This window comes from Pogoniulus pusillus, unplaced genomic scaffold, assembly GCF_015220805.1.
Source record: "Pogoniulus pusillus isolate bPogPus1 unplaced genomic scaffold, bPogPus1.pri scaffold_135_arrow_ctg1, whole genome shotgun sequence".
NCBI classification, from domain to species: Eukaryota; Metazoa; Chordata; class Aves; order Piciformes; family Lybiidae; genus Pogoniulus; species Pogoniulus pusillus.
The window spans coordinates 29,526-52,107 of record NW_026974570.1 but is presented as its reverse complement, the minus strand read 5'-3'; the positions used below and the strand labels follow the sequence as shown (position 1 = coordinate 52,107).

Here is a 22,582-nt window from a genome sequence, read left to right as displayed (position 1 = left end):
ATCCCTGCTGGGCACCACCTGCTGCAGCCACCCTGCTGGGCACCACCTGCTGCATCCATCCCTGCTGGGCACCACCTGCTGCATCCATCCATGCTGGGCACCCCCTGCTGCATCCATCCCTGCTGGGCACCAGCTGCTGCATCCACCCCTGCTGGGCACCACCTGCTGCAGCCACCCTGCTGGGCACAACCTGCTGCAGCCATCGCTGCTGGGCACCACCTGCTGCATCCATCCCTGCTGGGCACCAGCTGCTGCATCCATCCCTGCTGGGCACCACCTGCGGCATCCACCCTGCTGGGCACCACCTGCTGCATCCATCCCTGCTGGGCACCACCTGCTGCAGCCATCCCTGCTGAGCACCACCTGCTGCATCCACCCCTGCTGGGCACCACCTGCTGCAGCCATCCCTGCTGGGCACCACCTGCTGCAGCCACCCTGCTGGGCACCACCTGTTGAGCCATCCCTGCTGGGCACCCCCTGCTGCAGCCATCCCTGCTGGGCACCACCTGTAGAGCCACCCCTGCTGGGCACCACCTGCTGCATCCACCCCTGCTGGGCACCATCTGCTGCAGCCACCCTGCTGGGCACCACCTGTAGAGCCACCCCTGCTGGGCACCACCTGCTGCATCCACCCCTGCTGGGCACCATCTGCTGCAGCCACCCTGCTGGGCACCACCTGTTGGGCCATCCCTGCTGGGCACCCCCTGCTGCAGCCATCCCTGCTGGGCACCACCTGTTGAGCCATCCCTGCTGGGCACCCCCTGCTGCAGCCATCCCTGCTGGGCACCACCTGTAGAGCCATCCCTGCTGGGCACCACCTGCTGCAGCCATCCCTGCCTTGGGCAGGAGGCAGTGCCAGCTGGGTCAGGGGGGCAGGGGGGTGCCTTTGGGCAGCCGGTGCCAGCCAGTGCCTGGCCAATGGCAGCAGCCACTCTGCTGACTCAGCTGTTGCCAGGCAGAGCAGCTGCCCAGGGCAGATCGCAGCCCAGGCAGGGAACTAAGGGGGGCAGCGATGCCCTGGGGCACCAAGGCCCCCTGCAGAGGGCTGTGGGGCAGGGGGCAGGAGGGGGCCGGGCAGGCAGGGCAGCCCCAGAGGCGTGCGGGGCCAGCAGCCCCCTCCCTGGGCAGAGTGCTGCAGGCAGGGCACAGGTGTGGCTGGCAGCCCTGCGGGGCAGGCTCTGCCTGGTGACTGCTGATGCTGCCCAGCCCCGCTGCTCACTGGGCCCTGCTGGGGCTGCCAGCGCCGCCCCTGGCTGGGGCTGTGCCCAGAGCTCAGCTGGCTCCGGGGGTCCCAGCAGCACTGCAGCCTCTGCTGCGGCAGCCATGGGGGCTGCAGCTGCGCGGGGAGCTGTGGCCCTGCTGCTGGCACTGCTGGCGCTGGGAGCCCACCCGGCTGCTGCTGAGGAGCTCTCAGGTGGGCTGAGGGCTGGGGCACGGGGGAGGGGCTGCCTGGGCTGGGCTGGGCTGCTGCCAGCTGCTGGGGGGGGGCTGCTGTGCCCCTACTGCCTGCTGCCCTGCTGGCACCTCCCTGGCTGTGGGCAGTGCCCAGGCTGAGCTGTGGGGTCCTGTGGGGGTGAGGATCCTGCCCTGGGCAGGCAGTGGGGGAGGGTGGGAAGGGAGTGGAGGTGGGGAGGGGGCTCTGTGGTGCTTCGATGCCCTCTGTTAACCTGGACCCTGCCCACACAGAGGTGTTCCTCCTGATGAATAAGGCTGAGTGCCAGTTCCTGAATGGCACCGAGAGGGTCAGGTACCTGAACAGGTTCATCTACAACCGGGAGCAGTTTGCTCACTTCGACAGCGACCTGGGGGTCTATGTGGCTGACACCCCCCTGGGTGAGTACCAAGCACAGTACTTGAACAGCCTACCGGGGGAACTGGAGCTGAGACGTGCTCATGTGGACACCTACTGCCGGCACAACTACAAGCTAGCGACCCCATTCACCGTGGAGAGGAGAGGTGAGAGCATGGCAGAGCCTTTCCCTGGGTGCCAGGCACAAGCCCAACCCCTGGCACTCCCCACATCCCCCCAGTCCCAGCATGGTGTGGATGGGAAAGGACCTGTGGGCGAGGCGGGGGGGGGGGGGGGGATCCATCTGGGAGCCTGCTGGCAGCTTCAGCAGGCAGGCAGCAGCTGCTGGTGCCTTGTGCCCACTGCCCATAGCTGAGGTGGTCCCTGCTGGGGTGGCTCTGAGCTGCCCCCAGAGCCCTAGCAAGAGCCCTCCTGTGCCTTGTGGAGAGCTGGAGGGGGGCAGAGGAAAGGGGAAGTGAGTGAGGAGGCTGCCAGGGGGATGCCAAGAGAAGCTTCCCCCCACGCCCAGGGCTGCCAGGGCAGCAGTTGCCAGGGCAGAGGTGGGGAGGGAAGAGCTGAGCTGGAGCCTGCTGGAGCTGAGGTGGCAGCAGAGCACAGCCACGGCCCTGCAGCAGGGCTGGTGCCATGGGCTCCCTGCCTGGCAGAGGTGAGCAGGAAGCTCTGCAGGTGCCCAGGATGCCAACCCCCCTGCTGCAGCAGGGTCCCCCCCAGCAGCTTGCCCAGGATGCCAAGGTGCAGGCAGCTTTGGGCTCTGTGCAGAGGAGGAGACTGCAGAGGCTCTCTGGGCAGCCTGCCCCAGGGCTCAGAGCCCTCCCAGCCAAGCAGCTCCTGCTGGTGGCAGCTGCTGGCTGGCACTTTGTGCCCGCTGCCACTTGGGCTGTGGCTGGCAGCGGGCAGAGCCTGGAGCCCTCCTCTTGTGGGCAGCCCTGAGGTGCTGCTGCTGAGCACAGAGCAGGTGCCCTGGGCTGGCAGGAGGGCAGAGTGTGGCTGTGCCAGCTGCACGCACGGCCCCTGGCGGCTGCCCGGGCTCCTGCTGCGCTGCGTGGGCAGCCCTGGGTCAGGGCGGGGCGTGGCTGGGTGCAGAGCGCCCCCTGCCGGTGCTGTGGCAGCCCCTGGCCAGCTGGCTCTGGCTCTGTGCCCCCAGTGCAGCCCCAGGTGCAGGTGCATGCGGTGCGGTCGAGCTCCCTGCCCCCCAGCACCAGGCTGCTGTGTGCCGTGATGGATTTCTACCCCGCGGAGGTGGAGGTGAAGTGGCTCAGGAACGGGCAGGAGCAGACAGACAGCGTCGTGTCCACGGAGGTGCTGCAGAACGGGGACTGGAGCTACCAGGTGCTGGTGCTGCTGGAGAGCAGCCCGCAGCCTGGGGACACCTACGTGTGCCAGGTGGAGCACAGCAGCCTGCAGCACCCCATCGCCCGGCGCTGGGGTAAGGCCCTGCCCTGGCCCCTCGGGGCAGCCCCCGGGGGGCAGGGGGCTGAGGGCAGCTGCCTGCGCAGGCAGGCAGGCAGGGAGGGAGGTGTGGGGCTGGGGAGAGGGAGGCTGGGGGCTGGGCTGTGCCTGCAGCTCAGCCCTCAGCCCCCTGCCCACTCTCGTCCCCACAGAGCCGCCAGCAGAGCCTGGGCGCGGCAAGCTGCTGACAGGGGTGGGGGGCTTGGTGCTGGGGCTCCTCTGCCTGGCCCTGGGGCTCTGCCTGCACCTGCGCAGCAAGGTGAGCAGGGGGACAGCGCCTGGGGGCCTCTCTCTGCCCAGAGAGCTGCTGCAGCCTGCAGCTCTGCAGCCTTCCCGCCCCGCCCCGGCCCTTCTGCTGCTGCTGCTGCTGCTGCTGCCTGCGGGGCTCTGCCTGCCCCTGCTCTGCCAGGGCCTTGGCCTGCAGCCCCTGCAGCGCTGCCTCCTGCCCCCCACCCCTCTCTCACTCTGCCCTTCTGCTCTGCCCACAGGCCTCCTGAAGCAGCTGCTGCTGCCCCTGCTCAGCCCCCAGCCAGACCCTGCCTGCAGCCTCAGCGCTGCCCCTGCAGCCCCTGCTGCTGACCCCCAGCCCCACATTCACCCCAGCCCCTCTGCCCCAGCCCAGCCTGACTCTGCCTGCTCAGCGGCCCCAAGCCACTCAGGCATGGAGCTGTGGCTTGAGTCAAGAGGCTCCTGCATGGTGTGAAGAGGCTCCTGCATGGCACAAAGGGGCTCCTGTCTGCAATAAAGAGGCTCCTGCCTGCAATAAAGAGGCTCCTGCCTGTAATAAAGAGGCTCCTGCATGGCAATAAAGAGGCTCCTGCATGCAACCCAAAGCCTTTGCCTGGTGCTGTTAGCACCCACAGGTGGTGCCCGTGTGGGGAATTTGGGGGCAGGAGGAGGGGGACAGCAGGAATGGAGGGAAGGAGGTGTCAGAGCTCAGGGAAGGGCAGCAAGAAGGTGGAGCTGAGCCTTGGCTGGGGCTCAGCTTGGCAGGGAGGAGCTGAGCCCTGGAGCCGGAGCTGAGTGGAGCAGAGGGAGGTGGTGGAGCTGAGCCTTGGCTGCGGCTCCAAGTGGCAGTGCAGAGGGGAGGCCCTGAGAGCAGTGCAGTGCAAGGAGAGAGCAGAGCTGAGCCCTGGCTGTGCATCCAGGGCAGCCCTGCAGAGCTGAGGCAGGCAGAGCAGGGAGGGGATTCTGCTCTGCCCCGCCCGAGTCTGGCCACGTTTGGCTCCAGGGGCGCCCGAGGGGGCAAGGAAACAATTCCTGCTGCCAGGGAAACGTCCCTGGCTATTAATTAATAACATTGTCTTGCTAATAAAGCTGAGCCAAAGTAACTCAAGGTCAGGCTGGCTTCCTGCTGAGGTCTGTCCCTCTGTTCCCTTTCAGCAGCTGCAGGTGGATCGTTAAGGGTCCTTAGGCTCACAAAGGGTGTCAATAGGTGAAGCAGCCTTTGAAGATCTCTCTGCATCCAAGGCGAGGCGAGAGTGGGGGAACTCTCAGGCAGGCACAAACGTCCAGGCAGGGAGGAACTCCAAGGTGGGAACCCCCAAAGGCAGGAAGCCCCCCAACATTTATACCCTCTCTAGACAAAGGGCAGAGTTACCACTTCCTTGGGCACGAAAGGGCACAGCCAATCCCAGCCCGATCCCAGCGCGGGCACTGCACAGGGCACTCCTCGTGCGGGCAGGACCCCTTTGCTCACCCCCTTCATGCCCGCAGTGTAGGTGAGGGGGGGGGGGGGAAACCAGGCAGCTTTCCCTCTCCCCCCGAAGTCACAGTCTCACAGTATCATCAGGGTTGGAAGAGACCTCACAGATCATCAAGTCCAACTCTTTAGCACAGAGCTCAAGGCCAGACCATGGCACCAAGTGCCACGTCCAGTCCTGCCTTGAACAGCTCCAGGGACGGCGACTCCACCACCTCCCCGGGCAGCCCATTCCAGTGTCCAATGACTCTCTCAGGGAAGAACTTTCTCCTCACCTCCAGCCTAAATCTCCCCTGGCACAGCCTGAGGCTGTGTCCTCTCATTCTGGTGCTGGCCACCTGAGAGAAGAGAGCAACCTCCTCCTGGCCACAACCTCCCCTCAGGTAGTTGTAGACAGCAATAAGGTCTCCCCTGAGCCTCCTCTTCTCCAGGCTAACCAATCCCAGCTCCCTCAGCCTCTCCTCGTAGGGCTGTGCTCAAGGCCTCTCACAAGAGGTCATGGCAGGAGAGCAATTTAGGGGTACAGGACTCCAGGACAATCCCACCCCGGTGGTAATGAGCATCTTTGTCTAGAACATTGAGACTGGTAGGTGACCTCCTTGCCATTTAGTAGCCTATTAACATATCTCTAGCTGAGCCTTTTCCAACATTAACAACATATAACAACACATTAATCACCCCAACAATACTCCACAATACTTAACAAGGCTTAACCATAGCCCAAACTGTATTACATAAAGCTGCACAGTCAGGTTGAAAGTTGCTCTGATCCTGGTAGAGCAACAAAGTTCATGGCAGAGCCTCAGATGCTCTGAGTCCATGGCTGGAGGTCACAGTCTGTGGGTCCCGATGCCATCATCCACTGGCCACCCCGGTGATATGACTCCATCTCTGGTGTAGCTGGCTCTCCCTTTCCCAGGTGCTGGTCAGGAATTGGTCCTTGGCTGTCTTTAACCTGTAAGGAGACAAAACCTGCCTCGGCCCATAAAGGCCAGGCTTGACAATTAATAGTTGGGGACAATCCACTGTGCACTGATCCAGTGGCCTTTCCCATTTGCATCTGGGGCTTCCCAGGCATATAAGCCTCTGGGTCTACCCAGTGTCATTGGCACCACCCCTATAGAGGGTAGCCTGACGAGCACAGCTTGGCCCACTTGCATCTGGGACAAGGATTTATCCTTAACTCCCCCTGGCACAAGGTCACTGTCCACTACTGGCTCAGCTGGGCAGAAGGCCTTAATCTTGGGGCTTCCATAGCTTCCCCAACCATTATTGACTGTGAAGATCTCGAGGTGAGGAGAAAGTTCTTCACTGAGAGAGTCATTGGACACTGGAATGGGCTGCCCGGGGAGGTGGTGGAGTCGCCGTCCCTGGGGCAGTTCAAGGCAAGGTTGGATGTGGCACTTGGTGCCATGGTCTGGCCTTGAGCTCTGTGGTAAAGGGTTGGACTTGATGATCTGTGAGGTCTCTTCCAACCTTGGTGATACTGTGAGACTGTGACGATGCCAAACCAGTGTTTGAGAGTCTCAGTGCTTTGAGCTCCCGAGGCTGCACTGGTGGCAGTGGCCATGGTTAGACCAGAGACCACTTCTAGGCCAAGCACTATGTGTTTCTGTCCATGTGATGGCTTGAGGGCTCCCACATAATCCACCTGCCAGGTGTTCCAGAGACTTTTGTCCTGGTGGATAGGCTGGGCTGGTGCAAGGTTTGGGTGTTTGGCCTTCAGCCTCATCTGGCACTGTGGACAGGCTGACACAATGGTCTCACAAGTTGAGAGGGAGACTGCCCACCCCTGAGACCTGCACTCATAGTAGAGATCAGCTTGGCCTGAATGGCCTCTTTTAAGGTGCAACTCTTCAGCTGATCTCTCCCAATCCTTTTCCCCACTGCCCACTACATGGATATGTGCCAGGTAGTCAGCCTGCACGGGGCACTCCTCCTGCGGGCAGGACCCCTTTGCTCACCTCCTCCACATCTGCAGGGCAGGGAGGGGGTGGGGGGAACCAGGAGGCTTTTGCTCTCCAGTCAAGCCATGGAGGGAGAGCAATTTAGGGGGATACAGGACTCCAGGACAATCAGGACTTGTCTGGATGAGGAACTGACAGGATAAGGAACTGACTGGAGTGGGATTTGGCTGGATAAGGAACTGACTGGATTGGGACTTGGCTGGATGAGGAACTGACATGACAGATAAGGAATTGGCTGGAGCAGGATTTGGCTGGATAAGGAACTGGCTGGAGTGGGACATGGCTGGATGAGGAACTGACAGGATATGGAACTGACTGGAGTGGGATTTGGCTGGATAAGGAACTGACTGGAGTGGGACTTGGCTGGATGAGGAACTGACAGGATAGATAAGGAATTGGCTGGAGCAGGATTTGGCTGGATAAGGAACTGGCTGGAGTGGGACTTGGCTGGATGAGGAACTGGCTGGATGAGGAACTGACTGGACCAGGACTTGGCTGGATGAGGAACTGACAGGATATGGAACTGACTGGAGTGGGATTTGGCTGGATGAGGAACTGACTGGACCAGGACTTGGCTGGATGAGGAACTGACAGGATATGGAACTGACTGGAGTGGGATTTGGCTGGATAAGGAACTGAATGGATTGGCACTAGCCTGGAGCAGGGCTTGGCTGGATGAGGAACTGACTGGATTCAAACCCCTCCTGGACAGGGCAGGCAGCTCCCAGGCCTCACCTTCATCCCATCGCCATCATCGCTGCCTTCTCCAGGGCTCTTTGGTCTCCCAGAGAATCAGAGATCCAAGCAGGCTGGCAGAGAGCTCCAAGCTCCTCCAGCCCAAGCTCTCCCCCAACCCTGTCCAATCACCCAGACCGGGGGGGGGCTGGAGCAGCCCCCTCCCTGGGCAGAGTGCTGCAGGCAGGGCACAGGTGTGGCTGGCAGCCCTGCGGGGCAGGCTCTGCCTGGTGACTGCTGATGCTGCCCAGCCCCGCTGCTCACTGGGCCCTGCTGGGGCTGCCAGCGCCGCCCCTGGCTGGGGCTGTGCCCAGAGCTCAGCTGGCTCCGGGGGTCCCAGCAGCACTGCAGCCTCTGCTGTGGCAGCCATGGGGGCTGCAGCTGCACGGGGAGCTGTGGCCCTGCTGCTGGCACTGCTGGCGCTGGGAGCCCACCCGGCTGCTGCTGAGGAGCTCTCAGGTGGGCTGAGGGCTGGGGCACGGGGGAGGGGCTGCCTGGGCTGGGCTGGGCTGCTGCCAGCTGCTGGGGGGGCTGCTGTGCCCTCCTGCCCCCGCTCCTGGATGAACTCCCTCCTGCCCTGGCCTCTCCTGATACCTCCCTGTGGCAGTCACCAGTGCCCAGGCTCAGCCACGAAGTCCTTTCCAGGTCAGGATACCCTCAGCAGTGCTGTGGCAGCTGCGTGGCACTGGGAGAGGCTGGCACAGGGGAGTGGAGGTGGGGAGGGGCTCCATGGTGCCTCGCTGCCCTCCCCTGACCCGGCCCCTGCCCACCCAGAGGTGTTCCTGCGGATGCAGAAGGCTGAGTGCCAGTTCCTGAACGGCACCGAGAGGGTCAGGTTTGTGGCCAGGGTCATCTACAACCGGGAGCAGCTCCTGCACTTCGACAGCGACCTGGGGGCCTTTGTGGCTGACACCCCCCTGGGAGAGCCCCAGGCCCAGGTCTGGAACAGCCAAAGGGACTTCATCAGGCAGGTACAGGCTGAGGTGGACTCCTACTGCCGCTACAACTATGAGGTGGCAAATCCATTCCTCGTGGAGAGGAGAGGTGAGAGCATGGCAGAGCCTTTCCCTGGGTGCCAGGCACAGGCCAAGCCCCTGGCACTCCCCAGATCCCCAATCCCAGCATGGTGTGGGTGGGAAGGGACCTCTGAGGGTTCAGCTGGGAGCTTCATGGTACCTTCAGCAGCCATGCAGGAGCTGCTGGTCCCCTGTGCCCACTGCCCATAGCAGAGGTGGTCTCTGCTTCAGTCAAAGCCACCCTCAGAGCCACGTTAGGATCCCTCCTTTGGCTTTCCTGAGACCCCTGGGGAGGGAAGAGTAGAAAAGGCTGCCAGGGGGATGCCAAGAGAAGCTTCCCCCCACGCCCAGGGCTGCCAGGGCAGCAGTTGCCAGGGCAGAGGTGGGGAGGGAAGAGCTGAGCTGGAGCCTGCTGGAGCTCAGAGCCCTCCCAGCCAAGCAGCTCCTGCTGGTGGCAGCTGCTGGCTGGCACTTTGTGCCCGCTGCCACTTGGGCTGTGGCTGGCAGCGGGCAGAGCCTGGAGCCGTCCTCTTGTGGGCAGCCCTGAGGTGCTGCTGCTGAGCACAGAGCAGGTGCCCTGGGCTGGCAGGAGGGCAGAGTGTGGCTGTGCCAGCTGCACGCACGGCCCCTGGCGGCTGCCCGGGCTGCTGCTGCGCTGCGTGGGCAGCCCTGGGCCAGGGCGGGGCGTGGCTGGGTGCAGAGCGCCCCCTGCCGGTGCTGTGGCAGCCCCTGGCCAGCTGGCTCTGGCTCTGTGCCCCCAGTGCAGCCCCAGGTGCAGGTGCATGCGGTGCGGTCGAGCTCCCTGCCCCCCAGCACCAGGCTGCTGTGTGCCGTGATGGATTTCTACCCCGCGGAGGTGGAGGTGAAGTGGCTCAGGAACGGGCAGGAGCAGACAGACAGCGTCGTGTCCACGGAGGTGCTGCAGAACGGGGACTGGAGCTACCAGGTGCTGGTGCTGCTGGAGAGCAGCCCGCAGCCTGGGGACACCTACGTGTGCCAGGTGGAGCACAGCAGCCTGCAGCACCCCATCGCCCGGCGCTGGGGTAAGGCCCTGCCCTGGCCCCTGGGGGCAGCCCCCGGGGGGCAGGGGGCTGAGGGCAGCTGCCTGGGCAGGCAAGCAGGCAGGGAGGTGTGGGGCTGGGGAGAGGGAGGCTGGGGGCTGGGCTGTGCCTGCAGCTCAGCCCTCAGCCCCCTGCCCACTCTCGTCCCCACAGAGCCGCCAGCAGAGCCTGGGCGTGGCAAGCTGCTGATAGGGGTGGGGGGCTTGGTGCTGGGGCTCCTCTGCCTGGCCCTGGGGCTCTGCCTGCACCTGCGCAGCAAGGTGAGCAGGGGGACAGCGCCTGGGGGCCTCTCTCTGCCCAGAGAGCTGCTGCAGCCTGCAGCTCTGCAGCCTTCCCGCCCTGCCCCGGCCCTTCTGCTGCTGCTGCTGCTGCTGCTGCCTGCGGGGCTCTGCCTGTCCCTGCTCTGCCAGGGCCTTGGCCTGCAGCCCCTGCAGTGCTGCCTCCTGCCCCCCACCCCTCTCTCACTCTGCCCTTCTGCTCTGCCCACAGGCCTCCTGAAGCAGCTGCTGCTGCCCCTGCTCAGCCCCCAGCCAGCCCCTGCCTGCAGCCTCAACGCTGCCCCTGCAGCCCCTGCTGCTGCCCCCCAGCCCCACGCTCACCCCAGCCCCTCTGCCCCAGCCCAGCTTGACTCTGCCTGCTCAGCGGCCCCAAGCTTGCCAGGGCCCTGCCACGCTGGCCCTGCGTTGGAGAAATTCTTGTTAGCAGAGCACACTGAAATCATAAACACGAGTAACCCATGCTGGGAATGTCCTTGGGACCCTGCTAGCTCAGGAAATCAATCTGTAAACAACTGAGCACCCCACACCCAGCTGCAGTGGGCAGAGACTGGATAGCCAAGGGGGCTGCAGTAGGTGGTCTGGAGGGCTGACCCTTAGCATGTTATGATCTATTCACCTCTGCACGCATTACATGTAACCTGGCAATCACCACCTGCAACCAATCTGAAGCTGAGCAGCCTCTTGCTAGAGCGCATACAAGTCCCTGTGTCCCGGCAATAAAGTGGATTTGACCACCTAGCCACAGTGGTGAGCAAAGAAGTCATCTTCCCATCGCGCTCCACCCCTTTAAACTCCAACAACTGGCGCCTGAACGGCGAGGCAGGCATTGGGCTCAGGCCGGGGCAGGCCGGCAGCGGCTAAGACCGCGGTCAGGAGGGTTGGCCCGAAGGGAGGGAGCTGATCAGCCTGCGGACGTGCTCCGTATGGAGGAAACTATGGCCATTCGGTGCCGCCGGCCGGGTGGCGCTGCCTCAGGACGGGGGCATCTGCTGGGCGTTCGCACTCGCGAGTGAACAGCCCGAGCGTAAGGCAGGTAAGGCCCACAGGGCATCTGCTGGGGCGCTGCAGCTGCTGGCCTGTGTATGTCATGAGAGGAGTTCTGCTGGAGATTAAGCTCTGAGAGTTGTTGGCCTGGGCGCATGAGCAGGGCCATAGGAGTGAGCCTCCCATGATCTTTAAATGGGAAGTGTGGCAGGAGGTCGGAGATCACAGCATCACAGTATCACCAAGGTTGGAAGAGACCTCACAGATCATCAAGTCCAACCCTTTACCACAGTGCCCAAGGCTAGACCATGGCACCAAGTGCCACATCCAACCTTGCCTTGAACTGCCCCAGGGACGGCGACTCCACCACCTCCCCGGGCAGCCCATTCCAGTGCCCAATGACTCTCTCAGGGAAGAACTTTCTCCTCACCTCGAGCCGAAATTTCCCCTGGCGCAGCCTGAGGCTGTGTCCTCTCATTCTGGAGCTGGCCACCTGAGAGAAGAGAGCAACCTCCTCCTGGCCACAAGCACCCTTCAGGTAGTTGTAGACAGCAATAAGGTCACCCCTGCGCTGTGGGACGTGGTTATTACCAAGGGAACAGACTCTAAGGCAGCTCAACAGCCAGGTCCCACCCGGCGGGATGTGCTCTGCCTGTTGGACACTGGAATGGGCTGCTCGGGGAGGTGGTGGAGTCGCCGTCCCTGGGGCTCTTCAAGGCAAGGTTGGATGTGGCACTTGGTGCCATGGTCTGGCCTTGAGCTCTGTGGTAAAGGGTTGGACTTGATGATCTGTGAGGTCTCTTCCAACCCTGATGATGCTGTGAGGCTGTGACACTGTTATTAGACATGAAAGCCGAAAGCAATGCTGCGGTCGCAGCTTCTCAGCCGCTTCTGCCCGTGCCGGTCGCCGCCGGCAGTCCTGACACGTGCACGGTGCCAGCTTCCACCTCTGCCCCCGCCCCAAGCTCTGTTTCGCTGCCTGCGGTCGAGAAAGAGCTCAGCAGCTCGGGGTTTTGGTCTTAGCAGAGCTGCTCCAGATAAGGGCATGACCGGGAAAGCTGCCAGCTCTGTGGTGGAGTTGGAAAAGAGCATGCAGCACGACCCTGGCAGACAGCCATGTCGCCCACCCTGCGCCCTGCCTCTGCCCCCCCTCCCTACTGGGGCCGCGCCCGATAAACCGAGTGTTGGCATCTCCCAGCCTGGCGATGGCGCCACAGCTGGAGGGGTGTGCTCTGGTGGCTCGGTGTGCATTAGCGGCCACCGGTCGCCCACGGTGACCTCCAAGATCATCCAGTCCAACCTATCCCCCAGCCCTAACCAATCAACCAGACCATGGCACTAAGTGCCTCATCCAGGCTTTGCTTGAAGACCCCCAGGGACGGTGCCTCCACCACCTCCCTGGGCAGCCCATTCCAATGGCAAATCACTCTCTCTGTGAAGAACTTCTTCCTAACATCCAGCCTAGACCTACCCTGGCACAACTTGAGACTGTGTCCCCTTGTTCTATTGCTGGTTGCCTGGGAGAAGAGGCCACCCCCCACCTGGCTACAATGTCCCTTCAGGTAGTTGTAGACAGTAATAAGATCACCCCTGGGACTCCTCTTCTCCAGGCTAAACAGGCCCAGCTCCCTCAACCTCTCCTCATAGGATTTGTGCTCCAGGCCCCTCACCAGCTTTGTTGCCCTTCTCTGAACATGTTCCAGCACCTCAACATCCTCCTTGAATTGAGGGGCCCAGAACTGGACACAGCACTCAAGGTGTGGTCTGACCAGTGCTGAGTACAGGGGAAGAGCAACCTCCCTTGACCTACTGGCCACACTGTTCCTGATGCAGGCCAGGATGCCATTGGCTTTCTTGGCCACCTGGGCACACTGCTGGCTCATCTTCAGCTTACTGTCTATCAGTTACTGCTGTTGCCAAGTCAACCCCGCGGCTCCCGCTGGCGGCTGGGTAGTGAGTGTGTGTCCAGGTACCCTTTGCCTCGTCCTGCACTACAGCTCCTGTCGTCTGCACGTGGCTGCTGGCACTGGCTGTGAAGTTTCCCGACCGGCAGACTGCCGTGGCATGGCCAGGAGACTGGTAATGGGCACACCACACCTGTTGGGGTACGGAGGCTGGCGAGAGGCGAGATCAGGGTACTGACAACTCGAGACAGCAGCTGCTATGCATCAGTACCTCAGCACACTTCATTAAGGTGATATAGTGATTTGTATAGCCCCCAGAGGGGGTGTGCACAACCAGCCTGGGGCTGGCAGAAGTGGACAGATTGGCCCCAAGTTATGTGTAAGGCAGAGATAGGTCACCTTGTGGTAAACAACCTGTGGGTACCACCCAGGGGGTCAGCCCCCTGGAGCTGTGCCTGCCTCAGGGGTGGGCAGATTCCACCCCCTGGCAGCTGTGCGTGGGTTGCTCACTGTTCTCAGCCTAGGCCCCTGGGAACTTGTTAGGCTCCAAGGACATGCCCCATCACAGGGCCTGATGTTTACATTCCATACCTCGTTGCAGGAGATGTTCTCACACACACCCCGAGGCTGAACAGCGCTGCGGTGCGTGACCCAGCTGGCCGCAGCGATAGCAGCCCGCGGGCGTCGGGCAGGTCTCCCGCTGCTTAGCCAAAACAAGAAGGACTTTGTTGCAAAGCACTGCCTGGACCACCTGTGCTACCTCTCCTGCTGCAGCTTGATTAGATGCATGTACAGCATCTGTCACAAGCGTGTACTGCTCCCTGCCCTGGGCACAGGCTACTCGTTCTAACATGTCTTCCATAGATGCCCCTGCAGGCAACGTGGCTACAATACCCCAGGTCTTGGGATTAACATGTCTTCCATAGATGCCCCTGCGGGCAACGTGGCTACAATACCCCGGGTCTTGGGATCAGCGTTTTCAAATGCCATGCTCTTCATCAGCCCTGCTTTGGTGCTGTCATCCAACTCTCCTTCATATGTTAATGCTGCCCATAGCCGGCCAGTGAAGTGACTAGACTCCTGTATAGGGTTAACACTCCTGGGGGAGTAACCCTGAACCTGACCCTAGGGGTCTTGGCCCCTCCCCAGGGGTGGGCCACACTCCAGGTGACGGTTAGCCCACTCCCCCCACTTCCTGTCCTATAAAACAGAGGGGCTTCCTGCTTCTGGGTCTTTTGCTCTCTCTCTCACTTCGCTCCCCTTCTTAGGTGCATTGGCCGGGAATCAAACCTGGGTCTCCTGCATGGCAGGGGAGAATTCTACCACTGAGGCAAAGGAAGCTCCTCTGTTTTATAGGACAGGAAGTGGGGGGGAGTGGGCTAACCATCACCTGGAGTGTGGCCCACCACCTAGGGTCAGGTTCAGGGTTACGTCCCCCCTGGAGTGTTAACCCTATACAACTCCTCAGTCGTCCCCTGCCTGATTCCCACATCTGAGGGACCAGGTGTTAAGCCAGGAGCGGAATCAAAGGCTTGCAGTGCCAACCGGGCAGACAGACCACGAAGCTCATGCGGGAAACGGAGCTGTGCCTCCATAGACTGGCAGCTACCCTGACCAGTTAGAATGCCAGGGGTCCATTTTCTAACAACTTAACTACTTGTTCCAGCCACTGCATAGTATCAGCAGCGGCAGCCGTGGGCGACCGGTGGCCGCTAACGCACGCCGAGCCACCAGAGCACACCCCTCCAGCTGCAGCGCCATCGCCAGGCTGGGAGATGCCAACGCTCGGTTTATCGGGCGCGGCCCCAGTAGGGAGGGGGGGCAGAGGCAGGGCGCAGGGTGGGCGACATGGCTGTCTGCCAGGGTCGTGCTGCATGCTCTTTTCCAACTCCACCACAGAGCTGGCAGCTTTCCCGGTCATGCCCTTATCTGGAGCAGCTCTGCTAAGACCAAAACCCCGAGCTGCTGAGCTCTTTCTCGACCGCAGGCAGCCACGGAGCGCTTGGGGCGGGGGCAGAGGTGGAAGCTGGCACCGTGCACGTGTCAGGACTGCCGGCGGCGACCGGCATGGGCAGAAGCGGCTGAGAAGCTGCGACCGCAGCATTGCTTTCGGCTTTCATGTCTAATAACAGTGTCACAGCCTCACAGCATCATCAGGGTTGGAAGAGACCTCACAGATCATCAAGTCCAACCCTTTACCACAGAGCTCAAGGCTAGACCATGGCACCAAGTGCCACATCCAACCTTGCCTTGAACAGCACCAGGGACGGCGACTCCACCACCTCCCCGGGCAGCCCATTCCAGTGTCCAACAGGCGGAGCACATCCCGCCGGGTGGGACCTGGCTGTTGAGCCGCCTTAGAGTCTGTTCCCTTGGTAATAACCACGTCCCACAGCGCAGGGGTGACCTTATTGCTGTCTACAACTACCTGAAGGGTGGTTGTGGCCAGGGGGAGCTTGCTCTCTTCTCTCAGGTGGCCAGCTCCAGAACGAGAGGACACAGCCTCAGGCTGCGCCAGGGGAAATTTCGGCTCGAGGTGAGGAGAAAGTTCTTCCCTGAGAGAGTCATTGGGCACTGGAATGGGCTGCCCGGGGAGGTGGTGGAGTCGTCGTCCCTGGGGCAGTTCAAGGCAAGGTTGGATGTGGCACTTGGTGCCATGGTCTAGCCTTGGGCACTGTGGTAAAGGGTTGGACTTGATGATCTGTGAGGTCTCTTCCAACCTTGGTGATACTGTGAGACTGTGATCTCTGACCTCCTGCCACACTTCCCATTTAAAGATCATGGGAGGCTCACTCCTATGGCCCTCCTCATGCGCCCAGGCCAACAACTCTCAGAGCTTAATCTCCAGCAGAACTCCTCTCATGAGATACACAGGCCAGCAGCTGCAGCGCCCCAGCAGATGCCCTGTGGGCCTTACCTGCCTTACGCTCGGGCTGTTCACTCGCGAGTGCGAACGCCCAGCAGATGCCCCCGTCCTGAGGCAGCGCCACCCGGCCGGCGGCACCGAATGGCCATAGTTTCCTCCATACGGAGCACGTCCGCAGGCTGATCAGCTCCCTCCCTTCGGGCCAACCCTCCTGACCGCGGTCTTACCCGCTGCCGGCCTGCCTCGGCCTGAGCCCAATGCCTGCTTCGCCGTTCAGGCGCCAGTTGTTGGAGTTAAAAGGGGTGGAGCGCGATGGGAAGATGACTTCTTTGTTCACCACTGTGGCTAGGTGGTCAAATCCACTTTATTGCCGGGACACAGGGACTTGTATGCGCTCTAGCAAGAGGCTGCTCAGCTTCAGATTGGTTGCAGGTGGTGATTGCCAGGTTACATGTAATGCGTGCAGAGGTGAATAGATCATAACATGCTAAGGGTCAGCCCTCCAGACCACCTACTCCAGCCCCCTTGGCTATCCAGTCTCTGCCCACTGCAGCTGGGTGTGGGGTGCTCAGTTGCTTACAGATTGATTTCCTGAGCTAGCAGGGTCCCAAGGACATTCCCAGCACAGGTTGCTCATGTTTATGATTTCAGTGTGCTCTGCTAACAAGAATTTCTCCAGCGCAGGGCCAGCGTGGCAGGGCCCTGGCAAGCTCAGGGCTGCTGAGCAGGCAGAGGCAAGCTGGGCTGGGGCAGAGGGGCTGGGGTGAGCGTGGGGCTGGGGGGCAGCAGCAGGGGCTGCAGGGGCAGCGCTGAGGCTGCAGGCAGGGGCTGGCTGGGGGCTGAGCAGGGGCAGCAGCAGCTGCTTCAGGAGGCCTGTGGGCAGAGCAGAAGGGCAGAGTTAGAGAGGGGTGGGGGGCAGGAGGCAGCGCTGCAGGGGCTGCAGGCCAAGGCCCTGGCAGAGCAGGGGCAGGCAGAGCCCCGCAGGCAGCAGCAGCAGCAGCAGCAGCAGCAGAAGGGCCGGGGCGGGGCGGGAAGGCTGCAGAGCTGCAGGCTGCAGCAGCTCTCTGGGCAGAGAGAGGCCCCCAGGCGCTGTCCCCCTGCTCACCTTGCTGCGCAGGTGCAGGCAGAGCCCCAGGGCCAGGCAGAGGGGCCCCAGCACCAAGCCCCCCACCCCTGTCAGCAGCTTGCCGCGCCCAGGCTCTGCTGGCGGCTCTGTGGGGACGAGAGTGGGCAGGGGGCTGAGGGCTGAGCTGCAGGCACAGCCCAGCCCCCAGCCTCCCTCTCCCCAGCCCCACACCTCCCTCCCTGCCTGCCTGCCTGCACAGGCAGCTGCCCTCAGCCCCCTGCCCCCCGGGGGCTGCCCCCAGGGGCCAGGGCAGGGCCTTACCCCAGCGCCGGGCGATGGGGTGCTGCAGGCTGCTGTGCTCCACCTGGCACACGTAGGTGTCCCCAGGCTGCGGGCTGCTCTCCAGCAGCACCAGCACCTGGTAGCTCCAGTCCCCGTTCTGCAGCACCTCCGTGGACACGACGCTGTCTGTCTGCTCCTGCCCGTTCCTGAGCCACTTCACCTCCACCTCCGCGGGGTAGAAATCCATCACGGCACACAGCAGCCTGGTGCTGGGGGGCAGGGAGCTCGACCGCACCGCATGCACCTGCACCTGGGGCTGCACTGGGGGCACAGAGCCAGAGCCAGCTGGCCAGGGGCTGCCACAGCACCGGCAGGGGGCGCTCTGCACCCAGCCACGCCCCGCCCTGGCCCAGGGCTGCCCACGCAGCGCAGCAGGAGCCCGGGCAGCCGCCAGGGGCCGTGCATGCAGCTGGCACAGCCACACTCTGCCCTCCTGCCATCCATGCTGGGACTAGGGGGGATGTGGGGAGTGTCAGGGGCTGGACTTGTGCCTGGCACACAGGGAAAGGCTCTGCCATGCTCTCACCTCTCCTCTCCACGGTGAATGGGGTCAGTATCTTGTAGTTGTGCCGGCAGAAGGTGTCCACAGCAGCACTTTGCCGCTCCAGTATCTCTGGTTGGCTGTTATAGAACTGGGCTTGGTGCTCACCCAGGGGGGTGTCAGCCACATAGACCCCCAGGTCGCTGTCGAAGTGAACAATCTGCTCCCGGTTGTAGATGTATCTGCTCAGGTACCTGACCCTCTTGGTGCCATTCAGGAACTGGCACTCAGATTTACCCATCTCCAGAAACACCTCTGGGAGGGCCTGGGCCAGGTTAACAGAAGGCATCAAAGCACCACGGAGCCCCCTCCCCAATTCCACTCCCCTCCCACCTTCCCCCACTGCCTGCCCAGGGCAGGATCCTCACCCCCACAGGACCCCACAGCTCAGCCTGGGCACTGCCCACAGCCAGGGAGGTGCCAGCAGGGCAGCAGGCAGTAGGGGTCCCAGCAGCCCCCCCAGCAGCTGGCAGCAACCCAGCCCAGCCCAAGCAGCCCCTCCACCGTGCCCCAGCCCTCAGCCCACCTGAGAGTTCCTCAGCAGCAGCCGGGTGGGCTCCCAGCGCCAGCAGTGCCAGCAGCAGGGCCACAGCTCCCCGCGCAGCTGCAGCCCCCATGGCTGCCGCAGCAGAGGCTGCAGTGCTGCTGGGACCCCCGGAGCCAGCTGAGCTCTGGGCACAGCCCCAGCCAGGGGCAGTGCTGGCAGCCCCAGCAGGGCCCAGTGAGCAGCGGGGCTGGGCAGCATCAGCAGTCACCAGGCAGAGCCTGCCCCGCAGGGCTGCCAGACACACTTGTGCCCTGCCTGCAGATCCTCCCTGGTCTGGGTGATTGGAGAGGGCTGGGGGAGAGCTTGGGCTGGAGGAGCTTGGAGCTCTCTGCCAGCCTGCTTGGATCTCTGATTCTCTGGGAGACCAAAGGGCTCTGGAGAAGGCAGCGATGATGGCGATGGGATGAAGGTGGGGCCTGGGAGCTGCCTGCCCTGTCCAGGAGGGGTTTGAATCTGACTGATACCCACCTGAACATGAGCCAGCAGTGTGCCCAGGTGGCCAAGAGAGCCAGTGGCATCCTGGCCTGCATCAGGAATGGTGTGTTCAGCAGGAGCAGGGAGGTCATTCTGCCCCTGTACTCTGCACTGGTTAGACCACACCTTGAGTGCTGTGTTCAGTTCTGGGCCTCCCAGTTTATGAGGGACATTGAGATGCTTGAACGTGTCCAGAGAAGGGTGACAAGGCTGGGGAGAGGCCTTGAGCACAGCCCTACGAGGAGAGGCTGAGGGAGCCTTCCTTTATTCTTCCTGATTTTTTAAAGTCTATTTCAATTTTTTGTTCTCTTTCCTTCATTTTTAATTCCTGATTTTTTGAAGTCTATTTTAAAGATTTTTTTTTCCTTTCCTTTCTTTTTTATTCCTGATTTTTTTAAGTCTATTTAAATTTTTTTTCTTTCCTTTCTTTTTTATTCCTTGTTTTTTTTTAAGGCTATTTTAAGGATTTTTTCCCTCCTTTTTTTTTTTCCTCTTTTTTTTTAATGCTATTTTAAGGATTTATTTCTCCTTCCTTCCTTTTTTATTCCTGATTTTTTTAAGGCTATTTTAAGGATTTTTTTTTCCACTCAGCTCCGGCTCCAGGGCTCAGCTCCTCCCTGCCAAGCTGAGCCCCAGCCAAGGCTCAGCTCCACCTTCTTGCTGCCCTTCCCCACACTCCCTTCCCCGAGTTCTGACACCTCCTTCCCTCCATTCCTGCTGTCCCACTCCTCCTGCCCCCAAATTCCTGACACGGGCACCACCTGTGGGTGCTGACAGCACCAGGCAAAGGCTTTGGGTTGCAGGCAGGAGCCTCTTTATTGCAGGCAGGAGCCTCTTTATGCCATGCAGGAGTCTCTTTATTGCAGGCAGGAGCCTCTTTATGCCATGCAGGAGTCTCTTCACGCCATGCAGGAGCCTCTTGACTCAAGCCACAGCTGCATGCCTGAGTGGCTTGGGGCCGCTGAGCAGGCAGAGTCAGGCTGGGCTGGGGCAGAGGGACTGGGGTGAGCGTGGGGCTGGGGGGCAGCAGCAGGGGCTGCAGGGGCAGCGCTGAGGCTGCAGGCAGGGTCTGGCTGGGGGCTGAGCAGGGGCAGGAGCAGCTGCTTCAGGAGGCCTGTGGGCAGAGCAGAAGGGCAGAGTGAGTGAGGGGTGGAGGGCAGGAGGCAGCACTGCAGGGGCTGCAGGCCAAGGCCCTGGCAGAGCAGGGGCAGGCAGAGCCCCGCAGGCAGCAGCAGCAGCAGCAGCAGCAGCAGAAGGGCCGGGGCGGGGCGGGAAGGCTGCAGAGCTGCAGGCTGCAGCAGCTCTCTGGGCAGGCAGAGGCCCCCAGGCGCTGTCCCCCTGCTCACCTTGCTGCGCAGGTGCAGGCAGAGCCCCAGGGCCAGGCAGAGGAGCCCCAGCACCAAGCCCCCCACCCCTGTCAGCAGCTTGCCGCGCCCAGGCTCTGCTGGCGGCTCTGTGGGGACGAGAGTGGGCAGGGGGCTGAGGGCTGAGCTGCAGGCACAGCCCAGCCCCCAGCCTCCCTCTCCCCAGCCCCACACCTCCCTCCCTGCCTGCCTGCCTGCGCAGGCAGCTGCCCTCAGCCGCCTGCCCCCCGGGGGCTGCCCCCAGGGGCCAGGGCAGGGCCTTACCCCAGCGCCGGGCGATGGGGTGCTGCAGGCTGCTGTGCTCCACCTGGCACACGTAGGTGTCCCCAGGCTGCGGGCTGCTCTCCAGCAGCACCAGCACCTGGTAGCTCCAGTCCCCGTTCTGCAGCACCTCCGTGGACACGACGCTGTCTGTCTGCTCCTGCCCGTTCCTGAGCCACTTCACCTCCACCTCCGCGGGGTAGAAATCCATCACGGCACACAGCAGCCTGGTGCTGGGGGGCAGGGAGCTCGACCGCACCGCATGCACCTGCACCTGGGGCTGCACTGGGGGCACAGAGCCAGAGCCAGCTGGCCAGGGGCTGCCACAGCACCGGCAGGGGGCGCTCTGCACCCAGCCACGCCCCGCCCTGGCCCAGGGCTGCCCACGCAGCGCAGCAGGAGCCCGGGCAGCCGCCAGGGGCCGTGCGTGCAGCTGGCACAGCCACACTCTGCCCTCCTGCCAGCCCAGGGCACCTGCTCTGTGCTCAGCAGCAGCACCTCAGGGCTGCCCACAAGAGGAGGGCTCCAGGCTCTGCCCGCTGCCAGCCACAGCCCAAGTGGCAGCGGGCACAAAGTGCCAGCCAGCAGCTGCCACCAGCAGGAGCTGCTTGGCTGGGAGGGCTCTGAGCCCTGGGGCAGGCTGCCCAGAGAGCCTCTGCAGTCTCCTCCTCTGCACAGAGCCCAAAGCTGCCTGCACCTTGGCATCCTAGGCAAGCTGCTGGGGGGGACCCTGATGCAGCAGGGGGGGTTGGCATCCTGGGGCATCTGCAGAGCTTCCTGCCCACCTCTGCCAGGCAGGGAGCCCATGGCACCAGCCCTGCTGCAGGGCCGTGGCTGTGCTCTGCTGCCGCCTCAGCTCCAGCAGGCTCCAGCTCAGCTCTTCCCTCCCCACCTCTGCCCTGGCAACTGCTGCCCTGGCAGCCCTGGGCGTGGGGGGAAGCTTCTCTTGGCATCCCCCTGGCAGCCTCCTCACTCACTTCCCCTTTCCTCTGCCCCCCTCCAGCTCTCCACAAGGCACAGGAGGGCTCTTGCCAGGGCTCTGGGGGCGGCTCAGAGCCACCCCAGCAGGGACCACCTCAGCTATGGGCAGTGGGCACAAGGCACCAGCAGCTGCTGCCTGCCTGCTGAAGCTGCCAGCAGGCTACCAGATGGATCCACCCCCCCCCCGCCTCGCCCACAGGTCCTTTCCCATCCACACCTTGCTGGGAGTGGGGGGGATGTGGGGAGTGCCAGGGGCTGGGCTTGTGCCTGGCACCCAGGGAAAGGCTCTGCCATGCTCTCACCTCTCCTCTCCACGGTGAATGGGGTCACTGCCTTGTAGTTGTGCCGGCAGAAGGTGTCCACCTCAGCACGTTTCACCTCCAGTATCTCTGGTTGGCTGTTATAGTACTGGGCTTGGGGCTCACCCAGGGGGGTGTCAGCCACAAAGACCCCCAGGTCGCTGTCGAAGTGAGCATACTGCTCCCGGTTGTGGATGTACCTGTCCAGGAACCTGACCCTCTCGGTGCCATTCAGGAACTGGCACTCAGCCTTAACCATCTCGAGGAACACCTCTGGGTGGGCAGGGTGCAGGTTAACAGAGGGCATCGAAGCACCACGGAGCCCCCTCCCCTCCTCCACTCCCCTCCCACCCTCCCCCACTGCCTGCCCAGGGCAGGATCCTCACCCCCACAGGACCCCACAGCTCAGCCTGGGCACTGCCCACAGCCAGGGAGGTGCCAGCAGGGCAGCAGGCAGTAGGGGTCCCAGCAGCCCCCCCCCAGCAGCTGGCAGCAGCCCAGCCCAGCCCAGGCAGCCCCTCCCCCGTGCCCCAGCCCTCAGCCCACCTGAGAGCTCCTCAGCAGCAGCCGGGTGGGCTCCCAGCGCCAGCAGTGCCAGCAGCAGGGCCACAGCTCCCCGCGCAGCTGCAGCCCCCATGGCTGCCGCAGCAGAGGCTGCAGTGCTGCTGGGACCCCCGGAGCCAGCTGAGCTCTGGGCACAGCCCCAGGCAGGGGCGGCGCTGGCAGCCCCAGCAGGGCCCAGTGAGCAGCGGGGCTGGGCAGCATCAGCAGTCACCAGGCAGAGCCTGCCCCGCAGGGCTGCCAGCCACACCTGTGCCCTGCCTGCAGCACTCTGCCCAGGGAGGGGGCTGCTGGCCCCGCACGCCTCTGGCGCTGCCCTGCCTGCCCGGCCCCCTCCTGCCCCCTGCCCCACAGCCCTCTGCAGGGGGCCTTGG

General features: G+C 62.9%; 4 protein-coding genes across 4 annotated transcripts; 2 read left to right on the top strand and 2 right to left on the bottom strand.

Moving 5' to 3' along the window:
* Positions 1-1,279: 1,279 nt before the first annotated feature.
* Positions 1,280-3,830, top strand: LOC135173918 (class II histocompatibility antigen, B-L beta chain-like). Its single transcript, XM_064141129.1, has 5 exons — positions 1,280-1,414; positions 1,687-1,956; positions 2,955-3,236; positions 3,412-3,518; positions 3,748-3,830. Exons 1-5 carry the CDS (start codon positions 1,324-1,326, stop codon positions 3,754-3,756), a joined length of 759 nt encoding a protein of 252 aa, XP_063997199.1. The 5' UTR covers positions 1,280-1,323; the 3' UTR covers positions 3,757-3,830.
* Positions 3,831-8,031: 4,201 nt separating this feature from the next.
* LOC135173920 (class II histocompatibility antigen, B-L beta chain-like) lies at positions 8,032-10,318 on the top strand. Its single transcript, XM_064141131.1, has 5 exons — positions 8,032-8,122; positions 8,438-8,707; positions 9,441-9,722; positions 9,894-10,000; positions 10,230-10,318. The coding sequence occupies exons 1-5, from the start codon at positions 8,032-8,034 to the stop codon at positions 10,236-10,238; spliced, it is 759 nt and encodes a 252-aa protein (XP_063997201.1). The 3' UTR covers positions 10,239-10,318.
* A 6,174-nt stretch (positions 10,319-16,492) lies between these two features.
* On the bottom strand, positions 16,493-18,364 carry LOC135173919 (class II histocompatibility antigen, B-L beta chain-like). The gene is made up of 5 exons (XM_064141130.1): positions 18,248-18,364; positions 17,707-17,976; positions 17,160-17,441; positions 16,878-16,984; positions 16,493-16,645 (listed from the first exon to the last, which is right to left on the bottom strand). Exons 1-5 carry the CDS (start codon positions 18,336-18,338, stop codon positions 16,637-16,639), a joined length of 759 nt encoding a protein of 252 aa, XP_063997200.1. The 5' UTR covers positions 18,339-18,364; the 3' UTR covers positions 16,493-16,636.
* A 1,169-nt stretch (positions 18,365-19,533) lies between these two features.
* LOC135173921 (class II histocompatibility antigen, B-L beta chain-like) lies at positions 19,534-22,325 on the bottom strand. Its single transcript, XM_064141132.1, has 5 exons — positions 22,194-22,325; positions 21,651-21,920; positions 20,371-20,652; positions 20,089-20,195; positions 19,534-19,856 (listed from the first exon to the last, which is right to left on the bottom strand). The coding sequence occupies exons 1-5, from the start codon at positions 22,282-22,284 to the stop codon at positions 19,848-19,850; spliced, it is 759 nt and encodes a 252-aa protein (XP_063997202.1). The 5' UTR covers positions 22,285-22,325; the 3' UTR covers positions 19,534-19,847.
* Positions 22,326-22,582: the final 257 nt, after the last annotated feature.